Raw genomic sequence first — 24,057 nt, 5'->3', positions numbered from 1 at the left:
TTAAAAGCTTCCCTTTAGATGTCTTCTAAAAGTTTGGTAGTTATTTTTCTCTTTGACATCTGGTGGGAGGGCGTTTCACAGGGCAGGTGTCACCACCGAGAAGGCCCTCTGCCTGGTTCCCTGTAACTTGGCTTCTCGCAGGGAGGGAACCGCCAGAAGGCCCTCGGAGCTGGACCTCAGTGTCCAGGCAGAACGATGGGGGTGGAGACGCTCCTCAGGTCTACTGGACCAAGGCCATTTAGGGCTTTAAAGGTCAGCACCAACACTTTGAATTGTGCTTGGAAACGTACGTTATTAAATGTATTACATGCCATTCACTGGGAGGTCAAAATATGGAAGCAATAGAACTGGCTGACCTTACAGGACTGTTGTAAGAATTAATGAAATTATGTCTCTGTGAACTTACTTAGTTTTATCTATGATGAAATGACCTCTCATCAACAAGGATTCTCTGGGTTGCTTTCAAAACAAGAAGTGAAACAGAATAATTTTTTAAAGAAATATATTCAAATGCAGCACTTTGAACACTTGAAATGTGTTCTGTAAATACTAAGTGTTACAACATGGTTCCTAGGTCAATTTGTTAATGAGAAAGCTGGGGAAGATCTGTAGCTTGGTGGAAGAGCCTCTTTTTAATAATAATAATAATAATAATAATAATTTATTTATACCCCGCCCATCTGATGGGCTTCCCCAGCCACTCTGGGCGGCTTCCAAAAAAATATTAAAATACTGCAATACATCAAACATTAAAAGCTTCTCTAAACAGGGCTGCCTTCAGATGTCTTCTAAAAGTCTGGTACTTATTGTTCTCTTTGACATCTGCTGGGAGGGCGTTCCACAGGGCGGGCGCCACCACCGAGAAGGCCCTGGCCCTCTGCCTGGTTCCCTGTAACTTTGCTTCTCGCAGGGAGGGAACCGCCAGAAGGCCCTCGGCACTGGATCTCAGTGTCCGGGCAGAACGATGGAGGTGGAGACGCTCCTTCAGGTATACAGGACCGAGGCCGTTTAGGGCTTTAAAGGTCAGCACCCGCACTTTGAATTGTGCTCGGAAACATACTGAAGGCCCCAGGGCCTTCTCTGGGATCTCCAGGTCGGGCTGGGAATGTCCCTTAGGTCTGAAACCTTGGACAGCCTCTGCCGTTCAGTGTAGACAATACTAAGCTACATGGAACAATGGTCTGGCTCTGTTTAAGGCAGCTTCCTGGAGAGCCTCTGCTATTCAGTGTAGACATTACCGAGGGGCCAATGGTCTGACTCGGAATAAGATTGCATTATGCAGGCCTGCTCAGCTGTTGCTCCCATGTCAGGAGCCTCATGTGTGATGACAGCAGAGAGTTTTACGGTTTGTTTTGCAACGGGTACAAATGGGCAGCCTTGCCCTGGGAGGCCACAGTGCCAATACACACTTGATCTCCACGTGCTTGTCAGGTGTGGTAATTACTCACATGAGAAGCAGCTACTGGATCAGGCCAATGGCCCATCGAGTCCACTTCCTGTCCTCACAGGGGCAGAACCAGGTGCCTCTTGTGGGAAACCAGAAAGCATATAAAGTGGTATCTCGGTTTTCAAACGTCTCCGTTGATGAACTTTTCGGTTATCGAACGCCGTACACCCAGAATGCTTCAGTTTTTGAACGCGCCTCGGAAGTTGAACATGCCCCACAGCTTCCTCTGAGTGCAGGATCCTGAGGCCTAGCTGTCGACTATTGAGATTTGGTTTTCAAACGTTTCAGGACTCGAACGGTCTTCCAGAAGAGATTACGTTAGAAAACCGAGGTACCACTGTACAGTAAAAAGGTAAAGGACCCCTGACCATTAGGTCCAGTCATGACTGACTCTGGGGTTGCGGCACTCATCTCGCTTTATTGGCCGAGGGAGCCGGCGTACAGCTTCCAGGTCATGTGGCCAACAGGACTAAGCCGCTTCTGGCGAACCAGAGCAGCGCACGGAAACGCCGTTTACCTTCCCGCCGGAGCGGTACCTGTTTATCTACTTGCACTTTGATGTGCTTTTGAACTGCTAGGTTGGCAGGAGCAGGGACCGAGCAACGGGAGCTCACCCCGTCGGGGATTCGATCCGCCGACCTTCTGATCGGCAAGTCCTAGGCTCTGTGCTTTAACCCACAGCACCACCCGCGTCCCTCCACTGTACAGTAGTCACATACAATTTCTGACACGGTCATTTCACACCTGTGAAGCAAACCTTTAAATTATTTTTTTCGTATTTCCATTTCCATGTATGTATGTTTAACACACGCATATGCCACTTCATACTTCAACAGAAATCCCTAGGCTGCTTACAGAAAGGGATCAAGAAATACAATGCAAATTCTACAATCGAATCACTGATACTCACAATTCCTCACTTTAAGTATATGGAAGGGCCTTTTATAAGAGGGATTTTTGTCATGTCTGCAGCAGCTCTGAATGACAGAATCATAGTGGAGCTGGAAGGGACCCTGGGGGTCATCCAGCCCAACCCCTTGCATTGCAGGATCTCAACATGAAGTCCCCCATCCAATTCGAAACCATACCGGACCCTGCTTAGCTTTGTAAATGTGCTAACCGTTTTATGTCTCCTGGATGTGCATTTCCCTGCCCACTGCCAGGGGCATGCAGGGCAGGGAAAATAGGAAGCAGAGGAAACTGCCTTATATATGGAGTCAGACCATTGGTCCACCCAGCCCAGTGTTGCCAACACTGACCGGCAGCCGCTCTGCAAGTTTTTGAACTGGGTCTCCCTTATCCTCATCTAGAGGTGCCAGGAATTCGAGCTGGGACCTTCTGTGTGCAAAGCACATCCTCTTCCACTGAGCCACGGCATCTGCAATACTCAGTGACATCAGGGGGCAGAGTTATGTTGCCTTCTGCATCATGGAACAGGATGTGGGGGGAAGTCAGCTCATGACCTGCTTTCTTCATCCTGCTCCCAAGGTGTAGTAGCTCTGGCGAGGTCACTGGCTTGGCTTGTCCTGACATTGCACAGGTCTCAGTTTCCCACTTCCGTTTGAGAAGGAGAATCTGAACTGGGGAGCCTCTGTTGAGGTCTGGGGAGGAGGGGCTGCTGACCAGAGACTGAGCATTTGTTGTGGTTACACATAAGTAGCCGTGTTGGTCTGCCATAGTCAAAACAAAATAAAAAAATTCCTTCCAGTAGCACCTTAAAGACCAACTAAGTTTGTTCTAGGTATGAGCTTTCGTGTGCATGGACACGAAAGCTCATACCTAGAACTAACTTAGTTGGTCTTTAAGGTGCTACTGGAAGGAATTTTTTTATTTCATTTGTTGTGGTTTAGTCGGTGGAGGCAGTGAGAGATTTTACCTTCTTAGGCTCCATGATCACTGCAGATGGTGAGAGCAGCCACGAAATTAAAAGATGCCTGCTCCTTGGGAGAAAAGCAATGACAAACCTAGACAGCATCCTAAAAAGCAGAGACATCACCTTGCCAACAAAGGTCCGTATAGTAAAAGCTATAGTTTTCCCAGTAGTGATGTATGGAAGTGAGAGCTGGACCATGAAGAAGGCTGATCGCCAAAGAATTGATGCTTTTGAATTATGGTGCTGGAGGAGACTCCTGAGAGTCCCATGGACTGCAAGAAGATCAAACCTCTCCATTCTGAAGGAAATCAGCCCTGAGTGCTCCCTGGAAGGACAGATCCTGAAGCTGAGGCTCCAAGACTTTGGCCACCTCATGAGAAGAGAAGACTCCCTGGAAAAGACCCTGATGTTGGGAAAGATGGAGGGCACAAGGAGAAGGGGACGACAGAGGACGAGATGGTGGGACAGTGTTCTCGAAGCTACCAGCATGAGTTTGACCAAACTGCGGGAGGCAGTGGAAGACAGGAGGACCTGGCGTGCTCTGGTCCATGGGGTCACGAAGAGTCGGACACAACTAAACAACAACAAGAAGTCGGTCTCCAGAGGATGGGAAGCTGAATCAATACCCTGCGTAGAGCATAATGGCAGACACATATGGAAAGCCAAAGGTGACTTATCCCTGCCTTAGATGAAACACAGCTTTAGCCCCCTACAATTCCGTGATTCTTTGACTTCCAGTTTATTTATTCCAGGCTGAGAAACCTCAAGTCCAGCAGAGCTATTTCACGAATGCTTTCCCTTCCCACACAAAGATGTTCTGAGGACTGAGCAGACATTTCTCATTTATTTATTCATCCACGGCACTTGTCTGTTCCTCGTTCCTCCGGGGCTTGGGAGCCTGGAGCTGGCGGCTTTCCCGTCCCTCCATCCCTCACTTCCGCCCTGCCAGGGCCTGGCGTGCTTCCTGGATTCCTGCTCTGCCGGTGCGGTGACAGGCGTGGGTGAGCAGGGCCCCATTCGCGCGTCTGCTGCCTCAGGGCTCTTCCTGCCTCAGCCCATGAGCTGTGCTCTCTGGTATGACAGAGGAGAGCAGGCCTGTCATCTGGGACCATTGAGGAGGCCCTGCATGGAATCGGATGCGCACACAGGTGTTCCCCGAGAGCACCTGGAGTCGGTGATGCTTTGCCGGCGTGAGCAGATACCGCACTGCGATCATCAAGGACGGACAAATCTCTTACTGCTCTTCCAAGTGTGGAAAGAGAACTGTAGGAGCCGAGGGGGTGAAGAAAGGTCTCATTGCCTGGGACTTTTTAATGCAGAGAAAAGTCGACATGATAGAAGCATATAACACTACGAATGGCATGGATAGGGGGAAAACCCCGTTTTTCTTTCACTGTCGTAGCAGTACAGCGGTACTACAGATTACAGATGCTTCAGATGACAGACTCCGCCAACCCAGAAATAGTACCTCAGGTTAAGAACTTTGCTTCAGGATGAGAACAGAAATCGCACGGTGGCGGCAGTGGGAAGCCCCATTACCTAAAATGGTACCTCAGGTTAAGAACACTTTCCAGTTAAGAACGGACCTCTGGAACAAATTAAGTTCTTAACCTGAGGTTGTTGTTGTTGTTTAGTCATTTAGTCGTGTCCGCCTCTTCGTGACCCCCTGGACCAGAGCACGCCAGGCACTCCTGTCTTCCACTGCCTCCCGCAGTTCGGTCAAACTCATGCTGGTAGCTTCGAGAACACTGTCCCACCATCTCGTCCTCTGTCGTCCCCTTCTCCTTGTGCCCTCCATCTTTCCCAACATCAGGGTCTTTTCCAGGGAGTCTTCTCTTCTCATGAGGTGGCCAAAATCTTGGAGCCTCAGCTTCAGGATCTGTCCTTCCAGGGAGCACTCAGGGCTGATTTCCTTCAGAATGGATAGGTTTGATCTTCTGGCTGTCCATGGGACTCTCAAGAGTCTCCTCCAGCACCAGAATTCAAAAGCATCCATTCTTTGGTGATCAGCCTTCTTGATGGTCCAGCTCTCACTTCCATACATCACTACTGGGAAAAACATAGCTTGAACTATACGGACCTTTGTTGGCAACTTGAGCATGAAGCTGGAAGGTTGGGGACAGATAAAAAGAAAAGGACTTATTCACGCAGTGCCTTGGGAAACTCCCTTTTGTAGGAGTTTGTGGCGGCCACGAACCTGGATGGCTTTAAAAGAGGAGTAGACAAATTCATGGAGGAGAGGCGTTGTTGATGGCTGATAGTCACAGTGCCGATGCTTTGTCTTCATATTCAGAGGTATTAATGGGAAAACCAAACAAGGGGAGAGTGCCTTTGTGTTCGAATCCTGGTTGTGGGTTTCCCATTGAGGGCATGTGGTTGGCCACTGTGAGAGCAGGATGGTGGCCTAGGTGGGACATTGGCCTGATCCAGCAGAAGCTCTTCCTCTGTCCTTAAGAGTCACTCCACTGATGTTTTATCAGGTGGCATCATTATGGACTGCGCTGCCTGAGGCTTATGGGATCCACATGTTCCACTCTTGGGCTTGGGCCCCAGTGTTCCTTGGGACCCGGTTCCTGCTTTTCCAGCTGGTTCACACAGTGTGCGATGCCAGCCTCTCTCATCCTAAAAGCATCTGCTGGATCAGGCCAGTGCCCAGTCTGGTCCAGCATCGTGTTCTCATGGAAGATGCCCTCAAGCAGGACATGAGTGTCCCAGACCATGCATGGTATGTTGGAAGTGGACAGAGAGGTGTTTTTTCCTCCCTTTCTCATAATACTAGAACCCAGTGGAGGTCATTGAATGGGAGATTAAGGACAGAAGAAGGCTCTTCATAGAATCATAGAATTGTAGAGTTGAAAGGGACCTCCAAGGGTCATCTGGTCCACCCCCCTGCAATCCAGGAATCTCAGCCAAAGCTGACAGATGGCCACTCAACCTCTGCTAATAACCTCTGACCACCTCCCAAGGGAGACCGTTCCACTGTCAAACGGCTCTTGCCCTCAGAAGGTACTTCCTGATGTTTTGTCGGAATCTCCTTTCTTGCTAACTTGAAGCCATGGGTTCAAGTCCTACCCTTGAAGCAGGAGAAAGGCTTGCTCCATCTTCCATGGAGCAGCCCTTGAGATATTTGAAGATGGCGCTTTGGGTTAAACCACAGAGCCTAGGACTTGCCGATCAGAAGGTCGGCGGTTCGAATCCCCATGATGGGTTGAGCTCCCGTTGCTCCGTCCCTGCTCCTGCCAACCTAGCAGTTTTGAAAGGACACTGACAAACTGGAACGTGTCCAGAGGAGGGCAACCAAAATGGTCAAAGGCCTGGAAACGATGCCTTATGAAGAACGGCTAAGGGAGCTGGGCATGTTTAGCCTGGAAAAGAGGAGGTTAAGGGGTGATATGATAGCCATGTTCAAATATATAAAAGGATGTCACATAGAGGAGGGAGAAAGGTTGTTTTCTGCTGCTCCAGAGAAGCGGACACGGAGCAATGGTTCCAAACTACAAGAAAGAAGATTCCACCTAAACATTAGGAAGAACTTCCTGACAGTAAGAGCTGTTCGACAGTGGAATTTGCTGCCAAGGAGTGTGGTGGAGTCTCCTTCTTTGGAGGTCTTTAAGCAGAGGCTTGACAACCATATGTCAGGAGTGCTCTGATGGTGTTTCCTGCTTGGCAGGGGGCTGGACTCGATGGCCTTTGTGGTCTCTTCCAACTCTATGATTCTATGATTCTATGATTCTATGATTCTATGATTCTATGATTCTATGATTCTATGAAAGCACGTCAAAGTGCAAGTAGATAAATAGGTACCGCTCCGGTGGGAAGGTAAACGGCGTTTCCGTGCGCTGCTCTGGTTCGCCAGAAGCGGCTTAGTCATGCTGGCCACATGACCCGGAAGCTGTATGCCAGCTCCCTCGGCCAGTAAAGCGAGATGAGCGCCGCAACCCCAGAGTCAGTCACGACTGGACCTAATGGTTGGGGTCTCTTTTCCTTTTACTCATATCTCATCTCAGTCTCCTCTAGACTAAACATACCCAGCTCCTTCAACCGTTCCTCATACGGCTTGGTTTGCAGACCCTTTATCATCTTGGCCGCCCTCCTCTGCACACCTTCCAGCTGGTCTTCTACACACACACACACAGAGGAATTTTCTCCTCCAAGAGGCATTGATGGCCACTATTTTCTTAGGCTTTTGCTTAAGAGGAGGATAAGGCCATGAATGAGCGAGAGAAGTGGTCCATACATTCCGTCCTCTGTGGGGCCGGAGGGAGCGTACCAGGTTGCCAAAGCCTGATCTAGGCAGACGAAGCCCCCTTTGTACTCCCCAACCCCCCCTGCTTTGAAGAACGCAGCTGGGCCAGGTGGTGTGAGCCGGAAAAAGCCCCTCTCCCTCTCTGGGTCCTTGCTGATTGGATCACCAGGGGGAGGGGAGGGGGAGATGCAGCCACTGCAAGGGGAGGGGGAGAGCACAGCTGCAGGCAGGGGATGTGTTTGGGGGGCTGCTCTATTCTGGTTTCTATTCTGAGCGGCATCGCTGCCCCGTCCTTTCTGTGCCACCTTGGTTTCGCACCGGGGCTGGATTTTAAGAGAGCCTTTGCCTGGACCAGTTTCCTCCATCACCTCCCTCCTTGCCCAGTTGCCTGGAAAAAGGACGACTGAATCTTCCGAATCTTCGCCTCTTTGCCGGGAATCCTCCCTCCCTCCCACAATCCGCCACATAGGATTAAGCTGGGAGCATCACAGCATCATCTCTGAGAGGCCTCCCTCCATCTCTCTCTCTCTCGCCATGGCAACGGGATGCAGGCGCAGGAGGGAGGGGGTTGGCCAGCGGGATGCCTGAGACCTCCAGGAGAATCCACCTGCCACCCACCTCTGGGAAAGGCTGACTCACTCCTGACCAGAGGCTAAGATGGCCCCCTGATCCCTCAGCCAGGTGAGGTGGGGCCGGTCTCCGCCTCGCATTCTGGGACTGCGGCACAGCACGCCTCGCTCTCTCGGCCAGGATCTGGCCTCCGGATTTGGCACAGCTCTGCTCAGCCATGGGGGAGAAGTCGGATTATCAGCGGCTGTCGACTGGGGAGGAGGAGGAGGTGGAGGGGTTCGCGGCAGCCCCAGAACCCCAGCCTCGGGCGCCCAGGCCGGACCTGCTGGTGGTGCCAGGACAGAGGGTCAGTATGGCTTTGGCAAGGAAGGGGGGTGCTGGAGGAGAGAGGGGGTTCCTATGGCACCCCCCAATTCACCCCTGTGGGGTGTCAGGATCTGACGGATGGGTTGTGGGGAGTGCGAAGGTTGGGGGGGGCTTGGGTTTCCCTTTTCATTCGTCTCTGCAGGGGGGAAGCCCCAGCGCCTCTCTTATTTTTTTTCTTCCAGAAATGAAAGGGCTCCCCATTTAGGGAATCCTCCTTGTATTTGGAAGGGGCGGCAGGTATGGGGGTTCCAGTGCCCCCCCCCCGCCATGTTGCAGGCTGATATCTCTCCCCCTTGCTACCCTGTACATTTGTAGCTGTCTCCCAGGAATTACAAATTACTACTATTGTGATATTATTATTATTATTATTAATATTATTATTATTATTACTACTACTACTACTATTACTATTGACTTTTAATCAGCCCTTCGCCCAATCTGCCATTCCCCTTAAGGTCTCAGGGCGGCCCACAACCGTATCGCCACATTAAAAAGTCAGCTAAATAAATTTACAAGCCCACACAGTGCCAACTCCCTCAGCCCCCAGTCCTTCCTTAAAAGACATTTGTGAAGACTCAGCCATAATCCTTCCCACTACTGAAGTGAGGCATGTGTAAATGCATTTACTCATATTCACCCTCTGTTATTCACTCCTGCCTCATTTCCCATCCTCCCAACACTCTCTCAATGATTCAGATCTTATTCTGAGAAGAGGGAATGGCTGTAAAATTCGCTCTGGGAATTGTAGCTCTGTGAGGGGAATAAAAGCCTCCTATCTAGACTTTGCACCCTTTATAAACTACAACTCCCAAAGGTCTTTGGGGGAAGCCATGACTCTTTAAAGTGGTATCACAGGGCTTTAAATGTGTGGTGTTAGAGTGTTGGGACTTGGACCTGGGAGAGCAGGGTTCGAATCCCCATTCAGACACAAAGCTCACCGGGTGATAGGGAGGCGGGCAGCGACTGCCTCTCATCCTGGCCTACCTCACAGGGGTGTCGTGAGGATTAAATGAGGAGGGGGAGAATCATGCATGCCACCTCGAGCTCCCTGGGGGAGAAAAAGTGGGATATAAATGCAATGGAATAAATAAAACGATGATGACATGCAGATGTGTCTTCCCAAACCTGGGGCCCGCCAGATGTTTTGGGATGCAGTTCCCAAATGCCCCAGGCAGCACAGCTGTATTTCAAAATGATTGGAGGACACCAGGTTGGGAAAGACTGGTATAGACATTGATAATATTTACGCACCTTTTTAGTGGCACTCCTGTGATTTAATTACAGGAGATAAAACCATTTAAAATCTACCTTTCATTCGTATAGATCCTAATTTTATTTGCTTGCCAGCTTTCCACAGTTCACACCATGCTCAAGGTGGCTCACAACATGAAAAACCACCCCTCCTGCAACGTAACGACATTACTCATAAACAAAAAATGAAACACTAAAAAATACTTTCACAGAATTTTCCCCCATGCTTCCCCACATCGCTGAGCCTTGTCTGGCGGTTCCCTCCCTGCGAGAAGCCAAGTTACAGGGAACCAGGCAGAGGGCCTTCTCGGTAGTGGCACCCGCCCTGTGGAATAGCCTCCCACCAGATGCCAAAGAGAAAAACAACTACCAAACTTTTAGAAGACATCTGAAGGCAGCCCTGTTTAGGGAAGCTTTTAATGGTTGAAAGGTTATTGCATTTTAGTGTTCTGTTGGAAGCTGCCCAGTGGCTGGGGAAAGCCAGCCAGATAGGCGGGGTATAAACAAACAAACAAACAAACAAACAAACAAACAAATTATTATTATTATTATTATTATTATTATTATTATTATTATTATTATTATTATTATCTCCTTGTGCACGGCTGCATTCGGTTTTGCATCCCTTCAGCCACACATCCCTCCTCCTCTCTTGTGCTTTCGCTTTGCCCCTGAGTTTGCGGCCGCCAACTCCAGGTGGTATGAAATCCTGCTTTTGAAAAAGAATTGGACCTGGATCCAAATTTGCCCAGAGGAACTCTGCTTGGTCTGCAATTATGCCAGAGCGATGGCAAGGGCTCCGAGACCAAGCACATGCTTTCGTTCCGGGGGGTTGGGCTAGATGACCCTCAGGGTCCCATCCACCCCGACAATTCTTGTGATTCAATCCCTGGACTCTGCAGTTTAAATAGCTCTTGGGTAGCAGAGGTGGAAAAACCTGGTGTGGAACCTGATGCCCTCCAGATGTTATTGGACCCCAACTCCCATAATTCCCAGGCAGGATGAACAAAGTCTCAGGGAATTATGGGTGTTGTAGTCCGGAAGGCTGCAGCTCCTTTTCCCCTCTCTCTCACACACTTGGCTTTAAGCCCTGGAGAGCTGCTGCCAGTCCGAGCAGGTAACACTGCTCTGGAGGGACCAGGGGCAAGGTTCCTGTGCTCAGTCCAAGGCCAAGGGGTCAGGCACGTACCTTTGGCAATCCCGACTGACTCAACAGAAGAACGCAGCCCCAAAGCGGGCTGGTTAGTCCGGATTGTCTTTTTAGAAGAAGTGTAAACAGATCAATTGGGGGGAACAGGACTGTCCAGATTCCAAAGTAGCTGTCGATCAGAGGGGAAATGGCGGTGTTGTTAATGTTCAGCAAGGGCAATGGAGAAAGAAAGTGCATTTTGGATAGGGGCCACATGCAGGTAAGTAGACATATTCCTATAAAACGGAGAGGGGGGGTGTCTTTGATTTTCACCTTTCCCCCTTTTGCTCTCAGATGCCTTTTTAAAAAAGCAAGCCTGTCTCACTAATCCAGATCTCGTAGGTCGTTGTGTTTGGGGTTGAGAGAATCCGTTCCTTCAGCTCAGATTGGTTGGTGGCCCTGGAGGGGGACGAGGTGAGTCAGTGGCCTCGGGGGGCTCAGAAAACAGGGACCAATATGGGGGGCAGCCTGGGACACAAACGGATCAGACCTCGGAGGCCAAACTGCCTGCTCTTCTTGTTCAGCTCTGGTTTGCTGGGGATCAGGCATGGGACTTTCTTACTGGTTCATGCCCTGTCTCTGTTACTGGGAAGGAGGGTGCCATCTATGCTGAGCAAGTTCTGGTGGATTTGGTGGTCTCCGCCAGGGGGTGTTCACCAGGCGGTGCCAGGGGCAAGGAGGGCATCGAAATGTGGCTCAGCTGATTTGCTCTGCATGGACAGGGGTCTCCTCTTGGTGGAGACGGCCTCTGGATTCTGCGATTCCACAACTGCGGGTTTGTTGTCGTTTAGTCGTTTAGTCGTGTCCGACTCTTCATGACCCCCTGGACCAGAGCACGCCAGGCACTCCTGTCTTCCACTGCCTCCCGCAGTTTGGTCAGACTCATGCTGGTAGCTTCGAGAACACTGTCCAACCATCTCGTCCTCTGTCGTCCCCTTCTCCTTGTGCCCTCCATCTTTCCCAACATCAGGGTCCTTTCCAGGGAGACTTCTCTTCTCATGAGGTGGCCAAAGTCTTGGAGCCTCAGCTTCAGGATCTGTCCTTCCAGTGAGCACTCAGGGCTGATTTCCTTCAGAATGGAGAGGTTTGATCTTCTTGCAGTCCATGGGACTCTCAAGAGTCTCCTCCAGCACCAGAATTCAAAAGCATCCATTCTTTGGCGATCAGCCTTCTTTATGGTCCAGCTCTCACTTCCATACATCACGACTGGGAAAACCATAGCTTGAACTACACGGACCTTTGTTGGCAAGGTGATGTCTTTGCTTTTTAAGATGCTAAACATCTTTTGCTAAAAGATGCTAGACATCTTTTAAGATGCTTGATGCTTTTTTAGATAGACAGACAACTGCAGGTTTACAAACAACCATCTGGCTGACCCCTGAGAGAACAGGATGCTGGACTAGGTAGGCCTTATCCAGAAGGCTTTTCTTCTGTTCTGGACCCTGGGAATCTAGACGTAGGTTTGCGTCCTGGGAGAGATTTCCCAAACCTGCTTATTCCAGCCGCTATTTTTTGGGAGGAAACTTCGCGTCTCGTAGCACAGATTTATTTACTGATTTGTTGCATTTAGATCCCACAGTTTTTCTCCATGGAGCTCAATGTGGCGTACATGGTTCTCTCCCCCCCATTTAATCCCCACAACAACCCTGAGAGGTTGGTTAATAATAATAATAATAATAATAATAATAATAATAATAATAATAATTTATTATTTGTACCCCACCCACTCTGGGTGGCTTCCAACAAAGATTAAAAATACATTGAAATGTCACACATTAAAAACTTCCCTAAAGCTGAGAGGCAGTGATTAGCCCAAGGCTACACCCAGTGAGTGGGGATTTGAACCCTGGTCTTCAAGCGCCTAGCACAACGCACTGACCATTACACCACATTGCCCCTGTGGGAGCACGAGCTTTCGTTTAAAAACGAGCAAGTTTCTGGCCCTCAGGACTGGAAGGCGGGCTTGGGAATGGGCGAGCGATTCCCTGCCGATGTCTCAGAAGCAAAAATGGGAGTGGGGAGTTGAGTGGGCTCTCCAGGGGTCAGAGTGCAAAGCAAGGGGTTGAATTAGTTGATCTTTGGGGGGTCCCTTTCAACTGTACGGTTCTGTGATTCTGTGGTGGTGCTTCAGTGCCTAGGAGACTCCTGTGGTGGTGTTCCTCATGGCTAGCAAAATTAGGATGATTTGTGCCAGGAAGTAAACCTGTAAGGTGGTAAAAGGTCACTGGCAATGCTATAATTCCCAAGATGGGCTGTACTGGGCGCCCTTGGAGGAATTTAGCTATGCCTAGTAGTGCCTGGATAGTAGTAGGGACACGGGTGCAGTGGCGTAGCGTGGGGGGTGCAGGGGGGGCCGGCCGCACCGGGCGTAACATCTGGGGGTTAGGGTTAGGGGGCGCAAATCCATGGGTTAGGGGGCGCAAATTACTTGCCTTGCCCCGGGTGCTGACAACCCACGCTACGCCACTGCACGGGTGGCGCTGTGGGTTAAGCCACAGAGCCTAGGACTTGCCGATCAGAAGGTTGGCGGTTTGAATCCCCGCGACGGAGTGAGCTCCCGTTGCTCGGTCCCTGCTCCTGCCAACCTAGCAGTTTGAAAGCACTTCAAAGTGCAAGTAGATAAATAGGTACCGCTCCGGTGGGAAGGTAAACAGCGTTTCCGTGCGCTGCTCTGGTTCGCCAGAAGCGGCTTAGTCATACTGGCCTCATGACCCGGAAGCTGTACACCGGCTCCTTCGGCCAATAAAGCAAGATGAGTGCCGCAACCCCAGTCGGCCACGACTGGACCTAATGGTCAGGGGTCCCTTTACCTTTACCTTAGGAGTGCCTGGCAAGCATCAAACACCCCCCTGCCCGTTTCTTAGCTCTATAGCGTATGCAAATCAGGTCAGCGCTAATTGTTACCGCACATGCCATTGAATCGGCCTCATCACTTTGTAATTGTGCACAGTGTAAGTCTTGTTCATTCTCTCAAACTCTGCACATGTTCAGATTTCCCTTTGCCCATTCAGGACTAACTCCTCTAGAACAGAACCTGGCCATTTCAGATTGATTGATTTCTTTGAGATTTCAAGAGCAACTCTCTAGCTCTTAGCATGGAAAACTGGGCAGCGAATGTCTCAGCGCCTTTTGTTTCTCTTGCAAAAGATCAAACTCCATTAGCAATGCATTATTTAATGTGTTGATTTGCTCTTGCAAAAGGACAAACTCCATTCGTGATGCTCTGATCGCTCTCCCTGCAAATTAAAGAATTGTGAGGGGAGGATCAGAGCCCGTGGCTGGTGTTGAATGTCGGACTAGGACCCGGGAGACCCAGATTCGAATCCTCACTCAGCCATGAGACTTACTAGAGGATCTTGGGATGGGTGGTCACTCTCAGCCTATCCCACCTTGCAGGGTTGCAGTTGGGATTAATTGAGGAGGAGGAGAACCATGCATATGAATGTGTGGGATATTTTGTTGTTTAGTCATTTAGTCGTGTCCGCCTCTTCGTGACCCCCTGGACCAGAGCACGCCACGCACTTCTGTCTTCCACTGCCTCCCGCAGTTTGGTCAGACTCAGGTTTGTAGCTTTGAGAACACTGTCCAACCATCTCGTCCTCTGTCGTCCCCTTCTCCTTGTGCCCTCCATCTTTCCCAACATCAGGGTCTTTTCCAGGGTGTTATGTAGTGAAGTTTCACCCTGGGCCAGCAGGGGGATACTGTATATAGTTTTCAATCAGGTCTGTAGATAGTTTTCCCTCAGGTCCGCGTCAGTTATTTTAGGCGGGAACTCTGGGCTGTTGTTGTTACAATGTTGACAGCCGGCTGCCTATAAAAGCAGGCCGGCTGAGCTGTTTGCAGTCAGTTCTATTCCAGCTTACGAAATAAAGAGCTAGTTGGAGAAATCGCTGTGTCGTCGGCTATGTCAACCCACAACTTAACACTGGCGACGAGGATGGGATTGATGGACATCAGAGCACAGCCTGATGCGGCCAGCCTCTGAACTGAGCTGAATCACTGAGCTGAATCACTGAGCGAAATCACTGGACAGAACCAATTCAGAGCTGACTGTTCTGGCTAGAGCACGGTGTTCCATCCATCGCCCTTCACGCCGGCATCGGAATCATGGCTTCACTTGTGCCTCTACCGCCGTTTGCGCCAGCCTCTGAATCATGGGATTCCTACCTCGCTCGGTTCGACTGCTACCTCCAAGCCAACGAGCTGACAGCAGTATCAAAGGATCGGAAGCGGGGCCTATTCCTCAGCCTCTGTGGGCCTGGGGTGTTTGAGACGGCCCGAGCATTGGTTGCGCCCGAAGCAGTCCAGGCAACACCATGGGACACGATCCAAGAGAAGCTCCGCAACCACTACGCACCAAAGCCGTCCAAGATTGCTGCCCGCCATGCGTTCTACCACCGGAACCAGGCAGAGGGGGAGTCAATCAACAACTACACCACCGCCCTGCGACAGGCTGCAATGCACTGTGAGTTCCGAGACTTAGACGATGCCCTGATGGATCGAATCGTCTGCGGGGTCCGGGACATCCATCTGCAACGGCGTCTCCTCGCCAAGCCAGACCTCACGCTGCAGAAAGCCATTGAGGAGGCTGTGGCCTCAGAAGCTGCTGAACGCTCCGCCCAGGAGATCCGCAAGTGCAGCAGCCCGCGTCTTGCTAGGGAGCCAGTTCCGGTGCATCATGAAGAGGCCAGCAGTGATGAGGCATCCTCCAGTGAAGGCGATGACGTGCACCAGACAAAGCGGGAGCACAGGAAGTTCCAACAGAAGTCCAAGGGCCAACCGGAATGTGCCGGCTGCGGAGGCAACCATTCCCGTGCCAAGTGTCGATTCAGAGACGCCATCTGTAGGAAGTGTTCCAGAAGGGGCCACATCGCTAAGGTCTGCCGATCGGCTCCATCTGACACCCCCCCTTCATCGACTCGCAAGTCCAAGCCTTCCCTCCAGTCTGCCAAGGAAAGTTGTTTCGCTCTCACCAACTGCCGCTGCCCGTCTGGAACCACGATTGGCCAGACCGACTCGCCTACGCGACGCAAGCTGAACGTCACGGTGCTCATTGAAGGAGCTCCATGTGACATGGAGATCGACACCGGGTCTGCCCTGTCCATCGTGTCGTGGAGCACCATCAAAAGACTGGTACCCAGAGTGTCCAAAAGGCAACTCGACTCTCACCGCGTACACCTGAGAGACTACCAGGGAAACGACATTCCCGTGGTAGGCGTTGGCCGGTTCCGGATTGCCTTCAAGGATTTTTCGGGCCTGCTCCGGTTGGTGGTGGTCGAAGGTCAGCGGCCAAGCCTCCTAGGGCTAGACTGGTTTGATGCCCTCGGCCTGGAAGTCACCGGCATCAACTGCATCTCTAACGCAGAGACTGAGGGTCTGGTCAAAGACTTTGCCGAGGTTTTTGACGGCACCTTGGGGCAATATACAGGTACGCCCATCTCCTTTAGCCTTGATCCACAAGTCGCCCCCATCAAGCTAAAGCCACGCCGGGTTCCCTTTGCTCTCAAGGCTAAGGTGGACGAACAACTGGACAAACTGATCGCCCAAGGAGTTTTGGAGCCGGTTGACCACGCCAAGTGGGAAACCCCCATCGTCACGCCTGTCAAGCCAGATGGGTCGGTGAGAATCTGCGCTGACTACAAGTGCACGATCAACAAGGCACTTCAGCAGCACGCTTATCCGGTGCCTGTTGTCCAACACCTGCTGCATTCCCTGGGTGAGGGTAAGGTCTTCGCTAAGCTGGACCTTGCCCAAGCCTATCAACAACTGCCAGTCGATGATGCCACTGCTGAAGCCCAGACGATCGTCACCCACCGGGGGGCATTCCGTTGCCGCCGGTTGCAGTTCGGGGTGAGTGTGGCTCCTGGCATCTTCCAAAGCCTTATGGAGCGTCTCCTGCAAGGGCTTCCGGGCGTGGTACCATATTTTGATGACGTCTTGGTGTCTGCAGACTCACACCAGCAGCTGTTCGAGCGCCTCCGTGCCGTGCTGACCAGGTTCCAAGAGGCCGGGCTCAAGGTAAAGAGGGAGAAGTGCCAGATCGCCGTTCCACAGGTAGAGTTCCTGGGCTATCTTATCGATGCCTCCGGCCTTCACCCGACCACATCCAAGATCCGCGCTATCCAGCAGGCCCCCACCCCAAAGAACAAGACGGAGTTGCAGGCATTCCTGGGGCTGCTGAACTTTTATAACACAGTGGCTGAGCCTCTTCACCGACTCCTTAGTACAAAGACGCCTTGGGCCTGGGGTCATCGGGAGACGGCGGCCTTCAATGCGGTTAAGGCTCTCCTTTCATCAGACAGTGTGCTGGTACAGTACAGTGAATCCAGGCCGCTGGTCCTTGCCTGCGACGCCTCACCTTTTGGCATCGGTGCTGTCCTTAGTCACCGTTTTCCAGATGGAAGAGAAGCACCACTCGCCTACTTTTCCAGGACACTATCTCTGACGGAACGGAATTACAGCCAGCTCGACAAGGAGGCATTGGCACTTGTGGCTGGAGTGAAGAGGTTCCATGAATACCTCTATGGCAGGACTTTTGACCTCATCACTGACCACAAGCCACTCCTGGGCCTCCTTGCCGGTGATCGTCCAACTCCACCGGTCCTCTCGCCACGCATGCTGCGATGGACTGTTTTCCTGGCTGCCTACCACTACCGGCTCATCCATCGCCCGGGGAAATCGATGGGCCATGCCGACGCCCTCAGCCGTTGCCCTCTTCCAGCATTTGTGGAAGACCCGGCTCCAGCTTCATCGCTCCTTCTGATTGAGGATCTTCCGGCAGCGCCTGTATCAGCTGCCACTGTGGCCTCCGCGTCTGCCCAGGATCGCACCATCAGCCGGGTGCTCAACTGGGTGTGGAGGGGGTGGCCACAAGGGCCTTTTGCATCAGAGTTCCAGCCCTTCGCAACCAGACAACATGAACTCTCAGCTCATCGCGGCTGTCTGCTGTGGGGAGACCGCGTCGTGATTCCCCAGGGACTCCGTCAGTGCGTCCTGGAGGCTCTGCACGTTGGCCACCCGGGAATTGTCAAAATGAAGGCGTTGGCTCGGTGTTATGTCTGGTGGCCTAATATGGACGATGCCATCACTGCCTGGGTGTCCGCCTGTCAAGCGTGCCAAGAGTCGAGGCCTGCACCACCGGCAGCTAAGGGACACACCTGGGAGACGCCAAAGACACCCTGGTCGAGGGTGCACATCGATCTGGCTGGCCCCTTTCACGGCCGGACCTTTATGGTAGTGGTGGACGCCTATTCCAAATGGCTGGAGGTCGCCCTGATGCCCTCCACCACTACCGAAGCTGTCATCCGGGTGCTGCGAGGCCTGTTTGCAACGCATGGGTGTCCTGATGTCCTTGTCTCTGACAACGGACCACAGTTCACGTCAGGCACGTTTGAGCGGTATCTTTTGGGACTGGGCATCCGCCATGCCCTAACGGCACCCTTTCATCCATCCAGCAACGGGCAAGCGGAAAGAATGGTGCGCTCGACAAAAGAGGCACTGGCGCGCCTGGACCGGGGAGACTGGCATGAGCGGGTCGCCGAATACTTGTTCGTGCAACACATCACCCCTCATGCGGCCACAGGGAGGAGTCCTGCTGAACTGCTTATGGGCCGCCGCCTCAGGTCACCACTCGACCGGCTACACCCGGACTTTGCCGTGGCTGAACCCCCAGGCTGTGCCAACGCGCCACGGTCATTTGTCCCAGGAAACCAGGTCTTTGCCCGGAACTATGTGGGGGACATTCCTTGGGTGCCAGCCACAGTAGTGGGAGTCACGGGACCTCGCTCGTACCAGGTGGCACTCGAAGACGGACGCTTGTGGCGACGGCACATAGACCAGCTTAGGCGCAGGGTTGGGGACTTGGACACTACCGAGGTGCCCCCAACTGCGCTTGCGGCTCCAGAAGAGACACGTACAGATGGCGAGGCCCCACCTACACCTCCCTCGCAAACTGCCAGCGTGGAGCCGAACCAAGCCGCTTCAGAGGGTCTGCCAGACTTACCACAGACTCAGACCACTCCACTTGCGGAGGCTCCACCCACAGCAGCGGATCCAGGGGATTTGGTTCCAACGCCACCTAGGGTCGCACCACAGCCTCAGCAAGAACTGTGTGGCCCTCCGGACTTGGCTACCAGTCCCCGGCGGTCTGGCAGAGTTCCCAAGCGCCCAACTTATTTAAAGGACTATGTTGTTGGACATGTATCACTGTTGGTCTAAGTATGGGAAATGTAACCAATATGCTTTTGTGCCTAATTGAACCATTACGCGTAGTGCTGTATATAAGGAAACCATTACGATTGTAACTAACGCCTTATCTCGGTGGGGAGGGGTGTTATGTAGTGAAGTTTCACCCTGGGCCAGCAGGGGGATACTGTATATAGTTTTCAATCAGGTCTGTAGATAGTTTTCCCTCAGGTCCGCGTCAGTTATTTTAGGCGGGAACTCTGGGCTGTTGTTGTTACAATGTTGACAGCCGGCTGCCTATAAAAGCAGGCCGGCTGAGCTGTTTGCAGTCAGTTCTATTCCAGCTTACGAAATAAAGAGCTAGTTGGAGAAATCGCTGTGTCGTCGGCTATGTCAACCCACAACTTAACACAGGGAGTCTTCTCTTCTCATGAGGTGGCCAAAGTCTTGGAGCCTCAGCTTCAGGATCTGTCCTTCCAGTGAGCACTCAGGGCTGATTTCCTTCAGAATGGAGAGGTTGGATCTTCTTGCAGTCCATGGGACTCTCAAGAGTCTCCTCCAGCACCAGAATTCAAAAGCATCAATTCTCCGGTGATCAGCCTTCTTTATAGTCCAGCTCTCACTTCCATACATCACTACTGGGAAAACCATAGCTTTTACTATACGGACCTTTGTTGGCAAGGTGATGTCTCTGCTTTTTAAGATGCTGTCTAGATTTGTCATTGCTTTTCTCCCAAGAAGCAGGCATTTTTTAATTTCGTGGCTGCTGTCACCATCTGCAGTGATCATGGAGCCCAAGAAAATAAAATCTCTCACTGCCTCCATTTCTTCCCCTTCTGTTTGCCAGCTTTCCAGGGAGTCTTTTCTTGGCTACCAAGAGATGACGCCGGGGATCGAAGCTGGGAACCTTCTGCATGCCAAGCACATGCTCTCCCGCTGAGCAATGGGCCTTTGCAAGGACGGTTCTGCATACAGTGGTGCCTCGCAAGACGAAATTAATCCGTTCCGCGAGGCTCTTCGTATAGCGGTTTTTTCGCCTTGCGAAGCAAGCCCATTGACAGCTTAGCGGATTAGTGCTATTAGCGGTTTAGCGGCTTTTAGCAATCAGCTGATAAGCGGCTTAGTGGCTTAGGAAAAGGGGGGGGAAGGGGGGAAAACCTGCAGGAACTCGCAAGACATTTCGTCTTGCGAAGCAAGCCCATAGGGAAATTTGTTTTGCGAAGCGCCTCCAAAACGGAAAACCCTTTCGTCTAGCGGGTTTTCCGTCTTGCGAGGCGTTCGTCTTGCGGGGCACCACTGTATTTGGGGAAAGGGGGCAAGAGGTTGGGGCAAGGACGTCCTCTCCCCAGTTCCCTGCTTCTGGTGCAGTTCCCCATCCTTGTTCAGAACCATTTGTGGGGCTGAGCCCTGCAAGAATTCTGGCTTGAATTAAGCCCCACACGAAGAATCCTTTCCCCTGACTCTTCTCAGAGGCACGGGAGGCTGCAAAAAATTAGAGGAAGGGAAAACTGAGTCGGGGCACGGATTCAGGGCACATGTGAGAGAGTACTTCTTCGCACGGCACATTTAAAGGGTGGGGTTTGTTGCCACCAGATGTGGCAGCAGACTCCGGCTAGAAAATGGGATTAAAGAAGTCTACGAAGGAGGAGAGGTCTGGCAACAGCTGGTAGGTATAGGAAGCCTTCGTGTTCGGGATGAAGACATTCGATACAGAGCCAGGCCACTGGCCCATAGAGCCTATTGCAGCTTCTTCTGGCTGGCAGCATCTCTCCCAAGGGCCGCTTGGCCTATGCTCTTGTAACCTCTAGGTTAGATGACTGCAGCACATTATACGTAGGGCTGCCTCTGAAGGACGGAATGGAAACATCAGCTGGTGCAGAATTTGGCAGCCAAATTGTCACTGGGGCAGGACAGTTTGCACATATTACTCTGATCCTGTCTCAACTCCACTAGCTGCCCATTAGTTTCTGGGTCCAATTCAAAGCGCTGGTTTTGACCTATAAAGCCTTAAATGGCTCAGGACTGCAATAAGGAGCGCTTGTCCCCATATGAACTGACCCGGGCCCTAGGATCATTATCTGAAATCCTTCTATGTGTGCCTCCTTCACTAGACACCTGGACGGCGGCAACACAAGAACAGGGCCTTTTCTGCAGTGGCTCCCCATTCGTGGGATGCTCTCCCCAGGGAGGTTTGCCTGGTACCCTCCTTATATATTTTTAGATGCCGGGTGAAAACGTCCCTCTTCAGCCTGGATAGCTCAGATGGTTAGAGCATGGTCTGATGATTCCAAGGTTGTGGGTTCGATCCCCGTATGGGACAACTGCAAATTCCTGCATTGCAGGGGGTTGGACTAGATGACCCTCAGGGTCCCTTCCAGCTCTACAATTCTACGGTGACCAGGCCTTTGACTGATTAATATTCCAAGACCTTTCAAATTTGTTTGCGGGGATGTGGTGGTCATTATTCTGTTTTGCTTTAACTATTTATTTTGTGCTCTTATCTTGTGAACGTCTCCGAGATCTTTGGGTGAAGGGCAGGGTATACATTTAACAAAGAAATAATAAATAGGTTCATTCTGCTACATCTCTAGTTAGGGATGGATGAGGCCCCTGTCTGAAAGCTCGGGCAGTTGCTGCCAGTCCCTAGGACACGGGCAGACTCTGGCAATGTCTCTTCTGCTTGTGTGTTTCCGTCCCCGCTGCGCAAAGGGAAAGATGGCCCTGCCCACCCCTTCCATGTGGCCCCTGGCAGGCTCCCTAGAGGAGAACATGGCCCTCGGGTTCTCCGTCTTTGGTGTAGGAAAATCCTGAGGTTGATGGACCAATATCTCGGCATGATTTATTTATTTAATAAAATCTCTCCACAACTTGATTGTTTAAAAACGCCCTCAACGCAGCTTGCAAAAAATAAAATAAAAAAAGAGACAATAAAATTATTAATAAAAGCAATTAAAATGTTCCCCCCAAAAAGTAATAAGCTAAAAGCACACCAGCGTTCTAGATACCTGGGTAGGCTTGTCAAAACAAAAATGTCTTTAGCAGGGGCCGAAAAGCAAAGGCGCCAGCCTGATATAGAGTAGCAGGGAGTTCCAAAGTGTAGATGCCGCCAAGATGGATTTCTTATGGGTGTGAAGTATAAGACAGTTTCCTGCTACTCCCAGAGTTTCGGGGAGAGATCTTTGCCAGCTCTTCTGCCTGAGATTCCTTTTTAACTGAGGTTGCTTGCGATTGAACCCAAGACCTACGGAGAAGTAGCAGCAGAGGTTTGCTGGCTGCCTTTGCACTTTGCTTGCGATCTTCCTGGAAGCACCTGGCTGCAGCCATTGAACCCTCCATCTGATCTGGCACAGTGCTTCTTACATTCCTAGTCCAGTTTTGGGGTCAGCAAGGACTCCCTGATTCATCCTCAGACTGGCTAAGGAACAGAGGAGAGGGTCAGGGGATGGCCCTCCCTAGCTGCTTCCGGCTTGGCTCGCTGTCTCGAGTCACCTGGAGCTCTTTGCGTTGCAGGCACCTGGCTGCACCTGCTGTTTTGCTTTTGGCATGTCGTGTCCCGGGTTGTGCTTCCTTCCCTGCAAAAGAGTGGAAGGCAGCCTGCGGATTCTCTGCAACACTGCAATTTGATCAGAAGCCAGCTGCAAAAATAAGCTTTCCCCTCAATCTTTCTGCATGGCTCCCCACCCCTTTCCTTTTCAACACAAATGCATACTTTTTTGCAAAGTGTGATGCTTCAAACGGCGCTTGGTGCTTTTTATTATTATTATTAACTGCCTTGAAAGTGTGGGAATCGTTCCAGGCAAATTGGTAAACAGGAAGGCAAGCCTCCCATTCCCCCGGGGATTTTGCTACCCCCCCCCCGAAAAACCCAAAACCTGTTGTTTCTCTCTCCCTCCTCACGCCTTCAGCATCCCTCTGCAGAGAAAATGTTTAGCTCCAGATCCGGCCAGCTGTTCTCCTTGGGGATGTGCTGGAAGACAAGAAAGCAGTGTTAAGGAGCCAGGGCACAGCAAAGGTCGCACTGTTTTCCTCCTGTTTTCCTCCCCGCTTGGACGAGGGACAAGATCCTAGCGCTGGAGGAAGCTCCCTGCTCCTTCGCCTCCCCCCGCAGCCATCTGTCAGGTGCACAGGCTGGGAAGCCTTAAAGAAAGGGCTCTGCCCCATCCCCAGCAGGCCCAAGGGGGCTTTGGGGCAGGATGAGACCCTTCCCACGTCATTCCCCTGCGGCAGGCCTAGGGAGCAGTTTTGCAGAGGAGGCGACTTCGCTGTTTCCTGCAGTTCCAGGTCTCTCGCATCTCCAGCATTTTTCCAGGCCTGCCGTCAAATTATCCCCTGTAAATAGTGGCTTTTGCTGCTGAGGACATTCCTCCCGGTTTGGCACTTTCTTATGCTCCAGGCTCAAATTAGGTGGGGTTTTTTTTGGGGGGGGGGGGGTTGTACACACTGGAGTAGGAGAGGAAAAACAAAGACTGACATTTTTGCATCAGCCCCAAATTTGACACCAAGGAAAGCGTTAACTGCAAATTAGGACAACGAAGGACGCTTCTCCATTTTTGTCCAGTTCTGGGAATCACAGTTTATCGTCAAGGTAGAATGTGTGCGGAGGAGGGCGGCCAAGATGATCAAGGGTCTGGAAATGAAGCCGTATGATGAACTGTTGAGGGAACTGGGGGCGTTAGGAGAAAAGAAGACTGAGAATTCAGATACAGTCATACCTTGGGTTACAGCTGCCTCAGGTTGCGTTTTTTCGGGTTACGCACCCGCCGAAACCCGGAAGTACAAGAACGGGTTAAGTCCAGTCGCGGATGACTCTGGGGTTGCGGCGCTCATCTCGCTTTATTGGCCGAGGGAGTCGGCGTACAGCTTCCGGGTCGTGTGGCCAGCATGACTAAGCCACTTCTGGCGAACCAGAGCAGCGCACAGAAACGCCGTTT

General features: G+C 51.6%; 1 protein-coding gene across 6 annotated transcripts in view; it reads left to right on the top strand.

Annotated features, from left to right (window-relative positions):
- Positions 1–24,057, top strand: part of TNK2 (tyrosine kinase non receptor 2) — a 111,238-nt gene that overhangs the window by 21,383 nt on the left and 65,798 nt on the right. For 2 of the 6 annotated variants that reach the window (XM_081862184.1, XM_081862183.1), the window contains exon 1: positions 7,838–8,482. The exons of the other annotated variants lie outside the window; for them this stretch is intronic. In XM_081862184.1, the coding sequence (XP_081718310.1) occupies positions 8,354–8,482 (129 nt within the window). In that variant the 5' untranslated portion in view covers positions 7,838–8,353. Of the gene's footprint in view, positions 1–7,837; positions 8,483–24,057 lie in introns of those variants that run through there. 6 annotated transcript variants of the gene reach the window in all.

Source organism: Podarcis erhardii, assembly GCF_964252035.2.
Source record: "Podarcis erhardii genome assembly, chromosome: 5".
NCBI classification, from domain to species: Eukaryota; Metazoa; Chordata; class Lepidosauria; order Squamata; family Lacertidae; genus Podarcis; species Podarcis erhardii.
Note: the sequence above shows the minus strand (reverse complement) of the source record. Positions and strands in the feature narration are given on the sequence as shown.